This window comes from Onthophagus taurus, chromosome 6 (assembly GCF_036711975.1).
Source record: "Onthophagus taurus isolate NC chromosome 6, IU_Otau_3.0, whole genome shotgun sequence".
Classification (NCBI taxonomy): Eukaryota; Metazoa; Arthropoda; class Insecta; order Coleoptera; family Scarabaeidae; genus Onthophagus; species Onthophagus taurus.
The window spans coordinates 16,309,257-16,325,958 of record NC_091971.1 but is presented as its reverse complement, the minus strand read 5'-3'; the positions used below and the strand labels follow the sequence as shown (position 1 = coordinate 16,325,958).

The 16,702-nt window shown below is 31.2% G+C and overlaps 1 protein-coding gene across 1 annotated transcript; it reads right to left on the bottom strand.

Annotated features, from left to right (window-relative positions):
- Positions 1 to 991: 991 nt before the first annotated feature.
- Positions 992 to 16,232, bottom strand: LOC111423617 (Juvenile hormone Inducible-21). The gene is made up of 7 exons (XM_023056893.2): positions 15,656 to 16,232; positions 3,392 to 3,520; positions 2,411 to 2,552; positions 1,881 to 2,004; positions 1,623 to 1,823; positions 1,302 to 1,563; positions 992 to 1,242 (listed from the first exon to the last, which is right to left on the bottom strand). Exons 1-7 carry the CDS (start codon positions 16,149 to 16,151, stop codon positions 1,100 to 1,102), a joined length of 1,497 nt encoding a protein of 498 aa, XP_022912661.2. The 5' UTR covers positions 16,152 to 16,232; the 3' UTR covers positions 992 to 1,099.
- Positions 16,233 to 16,702: the final 470 nt, after the last annotated feature.

Sequence of the window (16,702 nt, the reverse complement as noted above, 5' to 3'; positions counted from 1 at the left end):
TTATCGGCAACGTCTTTTCTTCGTTCATACAGTTGTTCATAAAACCTATTTTATTTTTTTAATTTTAGGTTATATTACTATGTAACAAGTAACTGTAATATTAACGTACCTTTGTTTGTGTAATTCCATTGTGGAAATCTATTGCATTAAACAGTAAAACGTTTAAATTTTAACGAATGTCACCACTGTACTTATTTTGCTGCAAAATATTTTGTAAATTGGAGCAAAACGAGACAAAAACTAAACAGCAACTAGACACTTGCGATTGCACATACAGTCTAAATTACGGTAGTCCGTATGTAAATGGTCTAGTCCGTATATAAAATACCTCGTCATTTAGACCGTATAGAAACCGCCTAGACCGTATACTTACGGTCTGATTTCATGTACTGCCTGTAACATATATAAAAAATTCATAGTGATTTTATTAGTCTAATTCTTGTCACATTATAATAGAGGAATAGTTTGTGCAGCTATCACTAATTAGAAGCTTTCCCTAAAGTGAATTCAGTGCATTGTCCAAGAAACAGACTAATAAATCCTTAAAGTGTCAACTACTGGTGCTTTTACCTTACAGCTTTGTAGACGTAACAGACATGCTCCAAAATAATTCTTATGTGACAACATGTGATGCACCATAGACAAAGATGCGAAAAGGGTTTTAACCGCTCGACCCAAAACAGGTAAAGCCATTTTCGCATCTTTGTCTATAGTGCATGATATGTGAAGACGATAGTATATATCATACATTGTCTTAATCATGCGCATGTTGGTTATGTGAACCTTTCGCATTTTTCTCTGTATGGGATATTTAAGTCAGAAATAAAAAAAATCATCCTTGCAATTAGTTTTCTGTGCAAATAATTTTGATGGGTTTGTCTTGTTTTATCCTTAACACATAAAAACCTTGACTTAAATCTAATGCTTGTATATTGGGTTGTCTACTTTACAGTAAAATATTTTTCAGTTATAAATAATTTAATACAAATAATAATAATTTAAGTCACATTTTAATAACACACAGGAATTACATGCATAATGGTGCTTACGTACAGTTACAATAAATATAAAAATCAACACGTAAAAAAATCTAACAAAATTATTTATCTCTTGGTTCCTCTTCATCATCAGCTGAATAAGTTACACTTATCATTTTTTGGAGGAATCTGGTTATCGTTTCGCTATATATAGCATAAGACCCAGATGTAGCATTTTTAATAAATAAATAATATACTGGAATGCCTGCAAAAATAATAAAAAAGGATTATAAAAAAAATATTTTTATAAAAATAAATTATTACCTGAAAGAACTATAATAACTCCAATTATTGTATTCCACGGATATGTTGGAATGGGAAAAATAATTAAAAACGCACAACACATTAAAAACGTTACGGGGATGAAAATGTTTACTTTTATTGGTCTTGGCATATCCGGTTCTTTGTATCTCAACCACAACATTCCCGCTATACACGCTGCCACTGAAAACCAAAGGATTTGGCTAAAATAATTTATTAAAATGAAGACGTCGCTAACTAAAAGCATCGCTAAAGATGTTACGCACTAAAAATTAAAAAAAAACAATTAAATAAAAATAAATTTTAATTAATTAAAAACCTTACGCTAAATATAAGTGATGGAATAGGAGTTTTCTTTTGAACGTGGAGAAACGAAAAAATATCTGGAAGATGTCCATCTTGAGCTCCCGTACGGAAAAGATGGCCGGAAGTGAATATTACACCGTTTACACCTCCAAAACAAGAAAGTGCAACGAAAATTGGTATTAACCAGCTTACTTCTGGTATTGTAATGTTACCAAACGACTAAAAATTATGAAATTAAAACAATTTTGAATGTAATAAAAGAATTGAATTTCTTACCACTGCAACCGCTGGGGAACTTAATATCTCTCCTTTTGATAAAACAATAAAATAAGCTATGTTTGCTAAAACGTAAACAATTGTAACCATTGGCATTGCAATCCATATTGCTCTAGGAAGATTTCTAGAATGATAAGAAATCGATTTTTAATTGAAATTTACCAGTGAATAAAGAAAAATCTCTGGAGAAATAAACTGAGATGCGTGGAAAAAAACTGGGTCAATCAAACCTAAAAGCACCGGTACTTTTCCCTTTTTTATTCTTTTCAGCTCAAGCTGTTAGTGATACAGAAGAGCGAGCTAAAGTAGACCGATTTCAATGAAAACACGTTCAGTCTTCTCTCGAATGAATGAAAGAACTCCAACTAAAAGCTGAGTTTCTTTACTCAAGAGATCTTTAATTCATTTTATATGTTAATTCGGACGGATTAAGACTATTTATATATGATTTTATATATTTTCTTTTTAAGTAATCTCTAAGCTTAAGAGATTGTATATTTAAACTTTCTTTATTTCTTATTTTTACTTACGTATAAGGATCTTTTAATTCTCCAGTAACAAAATTAAGGTAATTCCATCCACCAAATGCAAATAATCCGGAATAAAACGCGAGGGCTATAGATGCTGGATTATATTCACCATCCCAAGCGTTTTCGAAATGCTCGACCTTTTCTGTAATCAAATTACAAACAGAAACGGGGATAAATTAGCGAAATATTTCGTGAATAATCTAGTTATTTCTTATCTGAATATGAAATTAGTGTATACTAGTAAATTCATTTTAAATCAATTATTATAAACTCCTGTTATAAAAAATATCCACTTTTTGTTGAAGTTTAATAAATATCGTTCAAGGTGAATTTTATCTTTGCAAAAATTCATGATAGAAAACATGAATTTTGCAGTTATAATGGGAAAAAAGTTCCAACTTATTATAAATATCGTATGTAACATTGTATAATTTAATTATAAATACAATATAATTTAAACTTATCTATTTTTTTGTGCTTGATATCAAGTTTTAAACAAATATTTTGAACTTGAAAACAAAGAAACAGGATATCTGTATTATTCAACAACAATAACAATCACTTCTTTAATATGTATCAACAAACAGCTGTTAAACAATTCATTACATTTAATTTTTTTTGCACATAATTAATAATTAAACTAAATAAAGCATATTCTGTAAAAATAAAATCTTTTATGTGAAAATGAACGTTTCAAGACCTTATTAGAAATTACAACAGCATTCAACATCAAGGTCAAGACTAAAAAGTTACTTGTTATCTAAGAAAGTACGTTTAAAACGGTGTAATTGACCTCAAAAGAATTTATATTTATTACAAATAATCTAAAACCCATTCAATTTGTCCATCGTGTAACACTTGTTTTTTAGCCACTTTATCTCTTTTTGCAACACAGTATATTTGCTTTTGCGTCACAATCGTTGATAACACTTTACTTATAGCGAAATAATTGAAAAATAAAATAATTATAATCACACTTACCCAGCCATATTAGATAATATAGACCAATAAGGATTACTCCGACCAATGCAAGTAGTTTAGCTATGGTGAAAATATCTTGAATCCTCATCGACCAGCGAGAACTAAGACAGTTTATCGCAGTTAGAAGACCTAGTGGACAAGAAGAATAGGGATTAACGGTCAGTTTATGGATCGTTAAAGCTTTTGTGCGCCAGAAAATGGAATGGACATGATGACAATAGAAAATAAATCGATAGGATTAATTTTATAACATATAATTAAATTAATCGATAAATCCGAAGATCTCTTCCGTTTTATTTAGGTCAAAAAAGATAACAACGAAGGTTATAAGAGGTTATCATTTTGCAACAATGGTTTATAAAAAGAAAACAAAATTAAATATAAAAAATTTGCTTAGAAAATATTTAATAATTAATTTTAAAAGATTGAGAATCATGTTCTATGCAAATTAAATTATAATGAGTGGCGTCAACATGTCTGGGTTGTTGCAGTACATTGGCTTATTGCATCAGCTAACATCAGCTGAGTATGAAATGAATCACATGAAATGCGGTAAAAAAGTATAAAGAAAATGTTTTAATTTAATCGTTTTGATATAATTCTTAAAACTAATCAAAAATTGATTTATACATAATTTATCTTTAAAAAGGAAATTATCGCTAACAAATAATGTAGGGTTCAATAACAAGTTTCTAGTTAAACGTATTAGAAAAATTTATAAAGATAAACATAATTAAAGATATATTTTGAATAATTCTTAAGTAAACGTCAAAACAATCTTATTTATCCTTAAACATAAAATTGACGTCAACACGATGTTGAAAAGAATCGTTAAATAGAGGTCTTTTAGTAGAACTTGTAAGATTATAAATAGCGTAATTTTGGGTCACTGAAATATGAAGAAATCACCATAAAATGGATTAAATACATAATACTACATTTTTAGTTAAATCTGCAATTTGTATTCCTCTGTCCCAAAATAAGTGTTCGATTTCGCGAAATTTACCAACGTCGTGAAATATAAGTTATAGTTTTGTGTTTCATAAAGGATTTTTGTATGTTGTCAACAAATTTTAATGCATCAACTTGACGATTCGAGATAATGGACACATAATGGAATGTCAAAAAGTTTCAGATATTGCAGGACAAAGAAAAAGGCCAAATCTAACGCAAAAAATGCGCCAAAGTGTGTAACAGGCAAGTATAAATGGTACGCTGAAACATGATTCGATAAAAAAATGCATAACTTGAATTTGGCATCAAGGATAACAATAACAATCCCGGAAAAGTTGGCAGAAAGCGAAAAATATGTAGAAAAGATAAAGGAAGTACCCATAGAAGAAAGTATTATATCTGGATTGATTAAGCCTCACTCATACGCAATAAAACCAATCGTTACAGATCGTAACAAATATAACATTTGGACCACTGCTTGGCAATGCTTGATGTCTTTGGCTGCTGTTCTTCGTCCACGATGGGATAATTGCCGTAATCAGTATTTTGATGGGAAATTAGGCATTTGGCCATTTATAAAAGATGAACCAGCCAAACGTAGGTGTACAAATCGTCCACGGATTTTAGAGACGAAAGTCATTGAATCTGTGACCAAGACTGAATACAGAAATATGATTGTGAATAGACTTCTGTCTACAATTAAAGTTAAATGCCAAACGGTCTAATAGTTGTATATCTATTTTTATTCCACAGGAGAAAGCTAAACCGCACTTCGATAAGAACGATAAGAACTTTAATGAAGCTGTTGGTGCGTTAAATTTAACAAATATTCCAATAAACGTAATGTGTCAACCTCCTAACAGTCTTGATACCAATTTATTTATTTATACATGGAGGTAGCGACAGGACAAGTCCTATTAGGAGCTATCTCACAACTATACTATACATATGTAACTTAACAAAAGTAAAACAAAATTAATCCTATCTGGGTACAAAACTGAGTATGGCGTTTCGAATAACACGTCTAAAAATGTCTAAAGTTGTTTGCCAACTATGTCCAATCTAAGGCGATCTACTGCTCTTTCCATCCGTACGATTGCAGAATTTTTATAAGAACTGGTTCGCCCTGTTGGTGCGTAAAATAAGAAATCATATCGTAACCGACGAAGAGGAACATGCAAGTTCATTCTTGACAGGAGATGTGGAGAGTCGCAATAACAATTAACCAACCTGAACAGGAAGCGAACATCACTACAATATCTACGCTGCTATAGTGTGGGCATATGATAGATTTGGCAGGCAGATAAATAATCTGTATAAGGATGCCAAAATCGATAGGAATGGTATTTCAGAAATCTAATGTGAACTCTTTCTATTCTATTAACATAAATATCATAGTGAAGATTCCAAACAGTGCTTCCGAAACATAAAATACTATTTACAAAGGCATTATACATCGAAATTATGGGCAATACGTTAGTAAAAGACTCGGACGAACGCATTACGAATCCCAGCATCCTATTAGCTCTAGCCACAACTTTATCAAAGTGTTTATCAAAAAGTGAAAAATGCAATTACAGAGGAATTTTCTGTTGACGACGAAGGAGAACTGGTTGTGTCAGAAGAAATAGTAGAAGCAGCCAAAATAGCTACCGAAAGTCTTCTTCCATCCAAATCGTGTACGGGACAAGTATAAAGAAGAATAGCAAATTTTATGGACTAGTCTCAAACTAAGAAAATCACAGGCAAGTGTTCCAGTGTTCTGAAGATGTTCTCCTTGCCTATTTTTTTTTTTGGAAAAATCTGAAAAATATTCAGCAGTTTCTCTGTGGACATTGATATAGAAGCATAAAAAAACTGCAAGCTTTTTTAAAACAAAAATATAATAACCATAAACCTAAGAAATCGAATGGTTTATCAACAAATTGAAGAATTCCTTCAGAACGCACTAGATGATATGTATTTAATAGTTAAAGTAAAGTGTTAAATATCAAGTATTTTCCTTCTAATTTTTTTTAATTATTCACGTGGCTCTCATTGTGGGAATTGCTGGAGCGTGTCGACGTCAAGAACTTACATTCTTAAAAGTTAACGATGTTGAAGATTTGAATTCACCAATACTTATTAAATTAACGAGACTAAAACTAAGATTATAAACAACGAACTAAATTTTTTTGGCTTATTTCGAAAATACGCAGCTTTACAGTCTGCACATACAATCACGATGTTTGTTTCAAGAACGGAAAGTGCAGTACTCAGCCTATCGAAAAAAACACGTTTGGAGCTTTAGCATTTAGAATAGCGATTTATTTAGGACTTCCAAGTCTTTCATCGTATACTGGCCTTTGTTACCGTTATATTAAGTCAAATTCAATTATATTGAAGATTCCGTTCACACCAAAATAGAAACCGCTAAGAAGATTCTTGCAAATTTCCAGAATGAAAATCTGATGCCATCAACGTCTACAGCACCGCTAGTATTGCCAATAAAGGAAGTAGCACATAATTCTTTTGCCCCCAACCTCGTCTTCCAACAACAAGAAATTATAACTAGAAATTTGAAACTACCGGAAATTCAATTTGTGGATTTTATTTTAAGTATGAATATATTCTAATCTGTAGTATTAGAAATATTTTTGATATCGAATGAACTTGACCTTACTAAAGATATAAAAATCATGCTTAAGAAGCACGTATCAGATTAGTTCTAATAGTATCTTATTTGAGAAATATTTTCAAAATAAAAATTTCGATAAGTTTGCCTGGATTCAAGTATCCATTTAATTTCGTTTGAATTTAGTTCTGCAGAAGAAGAGAATGTTGTCGAGTTATCTTGTGATAACTTTGAAAACAATGTTTGGCAGGATGGAATTGCTTTAAGTGATAAGGCACTGATGTTATGTTCTAGTTTCGACGTCGTATTTGTGAGAAGTTGGGTTTTGGGCAGTTGTTTTAATAAAAAGTATAGAACAAAAATCAACATGGAAAAAGAAATAAGAGTGGCCGTGTTAATTTGACATCCATCGCAGTAATCTTAATTAATTTTATTCTATTTGCAAAAAAATCACACTGAAGATATTACTAAAAATGAGGTACTATGTGTCATAACAGTTCTTCTTGTGGGTGGTATTTAGATGTTCCGCTAAAGTTAATGTGTTGGCAAAATAAAAACGATAGCAACAATACATTGTTAAGGAAATGCCGTATACAGGGTGTAACAAAAGTATGGAATATAGCTATAGAAATAGTCTGGTTAATTATGGCGCATATTCTAGCTATATTTATTTGTTTGTAACTAAGTCGAAATTAAGAACAATTAGTTTCGTTGCTATGGTAACCATCATTGTTATCTTAAATGAGATATACAGGTTTTTTTTCTATATTTTGATAGATCATATTTCATTCTATTCGATGGATATATCGTATTATCAGGTTTTATAAGAAAAAAAGCGAGAAAAATTCAATTTTCTGAATATATATTTAATCAGCTATTTAGAATCAAAGTAGGAACTGAAATGACGCTGTTTACACTATTAAGTCAAAAAATTGTCAATTACAACAAATTATGGCGACATTAAGCGAACAACAACGAATTGATGACTGGAAATGATGTATGGGTACGGCGATAGAAAACGGAATTCATATTTTCCGAAATTTTTGCAATTCGTGATTGAAGAGCCTTATAGCTCACAGCTAAAATGTACCAGATTGCGCTTGTATTTCAACGTTTGAAATCAAGGTTATGGATTAAAATAAAATAATACGGTTTTTTGTTAGCCCAGGAGGTGGGCGATATTTACATGTTTGCCCGTGGAAAAACACTCTGTTAAAATTCGTACACAAAACAATAGATTGTAAAAAATCAGGATGATGTCATAATTCACAAATGAATTTTATTACTAACAGGAAGTAAATGTGTCTTGTCTGGAAAATAATTTTTGCTACCTAGTTTTTGCTTTTAATTATGTATTTAAAATACGTATTTAAGTACCTCAACAAATTTAAACATTTTATAAAAATTCTTTCGATATTATTTGCCATGTTTGAGTTTAGTGCTGCTTACAATTAGTTAAAAACTAACTTCGGATGTATGTATTTGAATTTACAAAAAAACACTCTTTAACGTGCATAAAAATTAAGTGTTTATTCACGCACAAAAAAACAGTATCTAAAAATAATACTTTCCAAGAGAGCACCTTAGTTTAAACCAACTGATGTAATTGAAAAATGCTACTGGAAAACGCAGTTTTTTGTCAAACGATTGATTTCCACTTGTTGAACGTTTGCTAATAAATTGCAAATTTTCATAAAAAATATCATAGAACAGGAAAGAGCGAGCTTTGACCGAATCACATTTTAAATATTTATAATAAAAAAATCACATCTTTGAGTATTAGAAATGCACAATAATATGTTATTGATGAAATAATAGTAAGTTATAACTTTAGACTACTTGCAAGTAAGATTCTTCCAAACCATATTTCACCAAATTAATTATTTAGTCGATCAATAATCATTTCTGTTAACTGGACAGTGCAGCCGTTATATTTAACAAATACGTCTGTCGAACATGTAAAGGAGCTTTATCAGTAAAAAGATTTCGATAAAGGTCAGATTTTGATAAACACTCACACACCACACCTCAACATTTCCAAAATACATTTCGCATTAAACATGAAACAAAATTGCCTCTGCTCCAGTACCGACAGTTTTGGGAAGAAACAGAAAGAAACACTTTAATATATGTATGTATAAATAATAAACATTATAAATATATCTGCGATAAGCCTCCTAAATGACCAGAAAAGATTTACAACTTCTTTGGGTCAATATGGTAGTGTGTGTAATCACCAACATTGGTTGCCTCTGCGATACAGCATTTTGCAAAACTGCTGCAAGCTCTAAACAGGAAATTGGCCATCGTGCATATTGGACAGTCTTGATCTACTAATGATCATAATGATAAACGTGATATCTGTCCTTTAGCCTCTTGATTTATAGGTAATAGAAAGACAATTATTAGCATTTACCAAAAGGAGAAACTTTATGAAGAAATGCAACGAAAAATAAGTGCTGTTTCTGCAATCATTTTTTACTACTGATTACACCACATATATATATGATATAAATTTAAAGATAACATGATATTTGTATAATTAAACAAAAATGCGAAAAGAAGAACAATGGCAAGTTAATGTGAAAGCTGAAGATGTAAAGATCTATTAAAGGATGACCAGTGAAAGAAGGGGTTAAGGCAGGTATGTTAAAAGCATATTTCTGTTACATATAGCAACAGGAAGAGTACAGAATAAGTCGCACGTGTGTTTTGGACCCTTGAAAAATACCCTTCTGGAGGGTATGTGAAATAGGGGGAAGGGTTGTAGTCGATCAGAAATTCTACAGAATAGCAATCCGACACTCTCCGGTGTGCTGAATTTATTATTGTTATTTACATACAACTTTATGCCAAAGTTGACAAAGTTGGCAGTCCATGACACTAAATAATAAAGTTAGACAACAAAGTACTTTTAGTAGAATCAGGAAAAATTTAACAATTATAATTAATCATTTTATTTCGCAATTGTTTTATTATTAACTCAACTGTTATTACCACCCACATGTACAATACCTTTCCAATTTTTATTTTAATACTCATATCAAAAGATCTAAAAAAACTGTAAATATGATTTAATTCGCAAAAAATATTCGAACCTTGAAACATTCAAGATACCAGTACCGAATAAGATTGTTATCCCACATAACGATGGAGCGATGAAATTCTGGCTGAAGAATGAAATTAAAATTATTAATAAAAATTTGTTGTTCTTAATTTTATCTTACGAAGAAATGTTTAGGAATGTTGTTTAATAAACTATTATCGTTAAGAACCTTAGCGATAACTAGCTTTTCCAACCAATGTTTCACATGAATGTATCAATATACAATATAATCCATGTACCGGGTGTCCCGATAAGGGTACGGAGCGGCTGTATCTTGACAATTGTAAAGCTTAGAGTTTGGGAAAAAAATCTTATCAGCAAAGTGGGTAAAAGAAATGGCTAATGGCTATTATTATAATGACAAATTATTTTGATGTTTGTAATTCGACCGCTAGGGGTGAATGCAAAATGATGACGTATTGAAATGAATGTATTGAACGTATTGAAGTGCTTTTGGTTAGTGCTACAGGTTTATGTAGCGTTAGCATGCACTTAGCATGCAAACTATAATCAAAATATCTCAGAAAATGCCACAAATGTATGAAGAGAAAATATTATATTTCCATCGCTTTATTATTCAACATCGAAGAAAGCCAGTGTGGAATATGAACAAAACTCCTCTGACATTTGATGTGCCGAGCAACAGAAGTGTTGCCATAAAAAAAAACACGTGGACATCAAAAACTGCACTGCACTGCTGTTCTTTCCTGTTGTGCTGTCGGTACTAAACTTAATTCAATGATGAGGCAAAAAACAATAGCAAAACCTTGTAAAATACCTTTTTGAATGCAAATCTCATCTATGGGCTGTATCTTCGAAAGTAACAAACTCCTTCGTTTTAATGTTAATCACAAAGTCTTCTTACTTTCCAGTGTAGAATAGTTTTTGTTTCATATCATTTCCTTCAAACCAACTGATAATTTAAATTTTTCAAATAACCACGATATTTTGGTTTTTTCAAGTTTCTACAAAAACCATAAATTTTATATAAAGGGATAATAAAGACACAAAGTCCCCTTATTTTTCGTAAAATACGCTGGTGAAGTGAAAAAGTGAGGGTCCCATTAAAAAAAATAACTTTTCGACTCTTTGAGATAGGGAAATCTGACGCAAACTTCTGACCATTCTGTATAATGTTTTGAAAAATATTTTGAAAGATTACATAAACTACGGGTCCTATTTATGCAAATCCTGAGATAATTTGGCCTGACTTGAATGTAATTTCGAAAAATTATTTTTATTGTGAAGGGATGCATTTGCCAAAATTTTCGAAAAAACTGAAATAACTCAAAAATGATCTAAACATACAATGACTTATATCGAATTATATTAAAATTTAGCGGGAATATCGAAAATTCAATAAAGACATTTTATTTAAAATAACGAAGTAGGGCTTCATTTCCGGTATAACTGGAAGTTACCCTTACTAGAAGTCTAACTCCCTTACTAGGAGCCGCTCGTTTATTTCCGGTTGGGTAATAAGCCAAGCGACCAACTCACCGGTGTGTATGATTTTTTCCCTTAACCTGATGAGGCTTAATATTGACCTTATTTTAAAATGAACATTGTTTTTTAATTTAATATTTAAAAAAAATTTATTTGACATGATTACCACCTGGCCAAGTAGGGTTGCTTAATACATATCGAATTTGGAGATTCTATCTTGAAATTTAGACGCCAAAAAAGCCTATACCACAACCGATGGGACACCTGTATGTAGAGTGGGCCAAATTAGGTACTTTTAAAAGGTTTAAAAGGTAAAGAAAAAATGATATCACTGTCTGAAGCTCGATTTTTATAAGAAACTTAATGGCGAAAACCGCATATCGATATCTCTTACGGTTTCAGAGATACAGGTGTTTTTCAAAAAAGTGCATTTTCGAAAAGTCGTCATAACTTTTTTCTTACTGATAAATCTTTCTTTCTGTGAAAACATTTCCAAAGCAACTTTTGATGTAGAATTCGATGGTATAAGTTAGCTTTCCCTCAAAGCAATATTTTAGTAGTTATTGACATAAAAATGATTTCTTTGACATAAGAGCGTAAAATATCCTTTCCAAAAATATACAACTTGGAAACTTGTAAGATTTTCAATTACAAGTAGGCTAGTGGGCTTTGACGGCGCTTCGATAAAACAAATCCATTGTTTATGAGTATCTATCTGTCAAATTTTGATTCAAGTTGTAAGTGTTAGTGCTTATCGTTAGAGTATTGCTTAGTTGTCATCAACTTTCAAAGTAATGTTATATAGATATTATGAAAAATGGGACATGATAGTTTGTTTTATACAATCTGGGGAGAATGCAGAGGCTGCAGGAAATTTATATCATGAACGATATCTAGAGAGGCGGCAACCTTTTAATGATATTTTTAGAAGATTAAGAAAGAAAGATTAAGAAAAGAAAAGAATGAATGAAGACGGGGAATTAGAAGAAGTAGTAGTTTTTGGGGCAATGGAAAATAATCCACAGATATCAACGCGGCAATTGAGTGTAACGACGGGAATTCCAAGAACCAAAGTTAGGCAGATTTTGAAAATATTACAAAGTCGATTACTTCAGACCAGGAGATTTTGAACGGCGCATGAACTTTTGCCAATAGTTCTTGGGAAAATCTGACGAAGCACGCAATTTTTCTTTAAATTGTATTTGGACAGATGAAGCGTATGTGAGTAGTGCTGTTGTATAGCACAAATAAAATATTTGAACATATTTAGGAAACAAATTGAACTTGTTGTTGACGATTTACCTCTAGCGCACCTGCGAAATGTGCACAATGCTGCTATTGTCATCAATTTTTTGACCGCAGCTTTTGGTGATTGTTGGTTAGGTAATCAAGGTTCTATTCGTTGAGCGGCTCGGTCACCGGATCTAACACCTATGGATTTTTTCCAATAAATTCCCGACAGCAATTAGAAGCCGCAGTTGTGAACGCTTTTGCAACACTTAGGTCTATTGAGCTTATCAACTCGGCAAATAGGACCAAAAAAAGATGTCAACTGTGTATAACACAAACCATTTTGGGGACATTTTGAACTTTTTCTATAGAAAAGGGTTTTGTTGTTAACTAACTTTTGTTGTTATTTGTTGCCCCATATATTTATTCTTGTTTTATAATAAGTTTTATTAATTTAATCCGCTTCTTGTTTATGAATTTATGTTTTAATTCATTGTAACCAACTATCTTGATACTACTTATAAATATAATCTCGTTTTTCTTTTATTTCCAAAGTTCACTTTTTCAAAAACTGCACTAATAAGTTTTAAAGTTGTATATTTCAAAGAAGACTTGAACGAAATATCAAGCGGGCTATATTTTTGGAAAGGAAATTTTATGCACTCGGCGTATTTGCAAAAACAATAAGAAAAAGTTATGACGATTAAGAAAAATGCACTTTTTTGAAGAACACCCTGTATCTTTGAAATCGTAAAAGATATCGATATGCGGTTTTCGCCATTAAGTTTCTTATAAAAATCGAGTCTCAGACACTGATATCATTTTTCCTCTATCTCTTATAGAAATAGGAATTTTCTTTTAAAAGTGTCCAATTTGGCCCACCCTGTAAATAATAGACGCAGCTCGTCATGACAGACCTGTACAATATACTACAAATGATTTAAACAACAACTTCGCGTTTCATAACATTGGAATTTGAACGTTCTGAAAATGTTGGAAAAGAAATTAAAGAGTAATTTAATTTATTGAATTTTCTGGAATTTTCAAAATTTTAAACTTTGAGAAACCAAACAAAATCAATACTGCAATTATACGAGCCCTAACAACTATATATTGGGACAAAATAAAATGTGTATAAAATTAACAACAATTAAACAGTTTATTTTGTTTTAATAATTTTTCAGATTAATATCATTTGAATAGATAATTAGCAACAATTTTGTCTAATGAACAACACAAAAAACAAAATATATATCCTATTACTTCTAATTAAACTAGAAAAATGTACATTTTACCTGACAACTTAATATTGGAACAGTGTTAAGTAACTTCCATAAAAATGGAACAAATTAAGATAAGTAAACTGTGGAAACAACGTAAAATGAAATGTCAAATTGCAGGTTTGTTCCAAAGCTTGTAACATTGTTGCTGTTGAGTAAATCTGTATTTATCAATTAAAATGGTGCGTGGTATCTCTACAGGGTCAAAAATCCGTGAATTAGTAATTAAAAATTATTGCCGCAATAAAACAATACGTGAAATTGCAGATGAACTTAATATTCCTAAAAGCACAGTGTGGAATGTAATGAAGCATTATGGAGAAACTGGGCAAATTTTAGAAAAAAGGGTAAAAGTTCAGGTCGTCCAAAGTTAGTTTCTGATAAAAATAAAAGAATACTTGTAAAAATCTGCAAAAAAAAAAGAAGAAATACTTTGAGACAAGTTACCGCTGAATGGAATAATGATTAAAGTTTTACAAGGTTTACTTACAAGTAATAATTTAAAAATGCAGCATTTAGAAAATTGTTGTTTTATAGGCAAAAGAAAAACCACTTTTAACAGAAAAACAAAAGAAAGCCAGGCTCACATGGGCAAAATCTAAACTCTCTTGGTCAGCAGAAGATTGGTCCAGGGTAAATATTCAGCGATGAATCGAAAATTGAAGTATGTGTTGGCGGTTACCGTAAATGCGTAATTCGCAATAAACATGAGGTATTTCATAAAGATTGTTTAAAACGTTGTGTAAAATTTCCGAAGGGAGTAATGATTTGGGGCTAGGATGTTTTGAGTTTATTAACGGCACCGTGAACGGCGCAAAATATCAACAAATACTACAAAACAGCTTACTACCAAGTATCGTGAAGTTAAATGTTGGCGAAAATTACATATTTCAGCAGGATGGAGCGGCTTGTCATACGACCAAAACTACAAAAAAGTGGTTTGGCGATCAAAATATTAATGTCCTTTCTTGGCCTTCCAACAGTCCAGATCTGAATGTAATTGAAACAGTGTGGCACAAAATGAAACAAACTTTGAGGGACAACCTTGAGGAACAATTTTTTTAAAACTTAAAGCCAAAATAAAACAAATTTGGGATGGATTTACTCCTGAACAGTGCAGAACCTTAGTGAATTGAACGCCCAACCAAATTCAAGCGGTTATAAAGCCTAAGGGCGATGTTACTCCATATTAGAAATACAAATCGTGCCATGTCCCAATATTTAGTTGTCAGGCAAAATATAAATTTTTCTAGTTTAATTAGATGTAATAAGATATGTATTTAGTTGTTTGTGTTGTTCATTAGACAAAATTGTTGTTGTCTAATCAAATGATATTCATTTGAAAAATTTATTAAAGCAAAATAATCTGTATAATTGTTGTTAATTATATATAAATTTTATTATGTTCCAATATATAATTGTTAGGGTTCGTAATCCTTCATACATAAAATCCAAAAACATTAAACTTTTCTGTAACATCTGATTTCGAAAAATTTAAACAAAAAATTTTGAATTTTTTTGCTTTAATACATACTTTAAGGAATTTTGTAAAAATCTCCAAATAATATGACTCAAAGAAAATCAAATATAAATATCCATTCTTTTTATCATTCCATATTTATTTTTAAACTTACATAAACAAACAGCAGCTAAAAGTCTACAAGCATCTTCTGGCGGTTCGCAATCCGGAAAGAAAGGTTTAACAGCATATTGAGCGAAAGTAAGTGCAACAATCGTTTGAGTTGTCGGTCTAATAATAAGTATAGCAACCCAAAGTCTTAAAAATCCAGCTAACGGACCAAAAGCCGTATAAATGTAAGCGTAGTCGCCCCCCGATCGCGTTATCGAAGTTCCTAATTCCGCGTAACATAACGCTCCCAATGTTGAAAAAACTCCGGATAGACACCATATAAGAATTGAAGCTCCTACAGATCCGGTGGATCGAAAGACGCCGGTTGGTGATACAAAAATCCCACTTCCGATTATCGTACCGATAATAAGACCGACGCCGTTCATTAATGTAATTTTTCGTTTTTTTTTAATTGATAAATCTTCATCGTTGATAGATAACGTTCCGTTGGTTTCGGAAGGTTTTTCTTCCGATTCTGATTGTTTTCGTTTCAACGTCATTTTTAATTCTATTTGAAACAATTTTTAATTCTTCTTTAACCCAACACACCACATCACACCGAAACGAAAGACGTCGATTTACTGACTGAAACTCGCGTCTCGTTTACACGTGGTTTTTTGAAAGGAAAGGAGAGAGTGTTTAGCGCCATCTATTAAACGGTGAATATACGTAAATTTTTAAATTAAAACGTCCAAGAAATTTTATCAAACGTTATAATGATTATTAATTTTGTGTTTAGGATTAAATTGAATAGATTTTTTGTGATAAAATTGAATTTTTAGTAGATCCTTTCGTTGTTATCAAGAAAAGATTGTCTTGTAGTGGTGCCATCTATTATACGATTATACAGTCATCTTAAAAAAATCGATTTTTAAACTTTAGGGACGTTAGGGATGTTTTATTAAACACATTTTGGGTATTTTTATAATAATAAATTTTTTTTTTTATTACTTCTTATATAATTAAGTATTTAACTATATCACCTGATACTTTCTATGTATTTTATTAAAATATTCTACCTTCTCCAATATTAAATTTCTTCGACCATGTA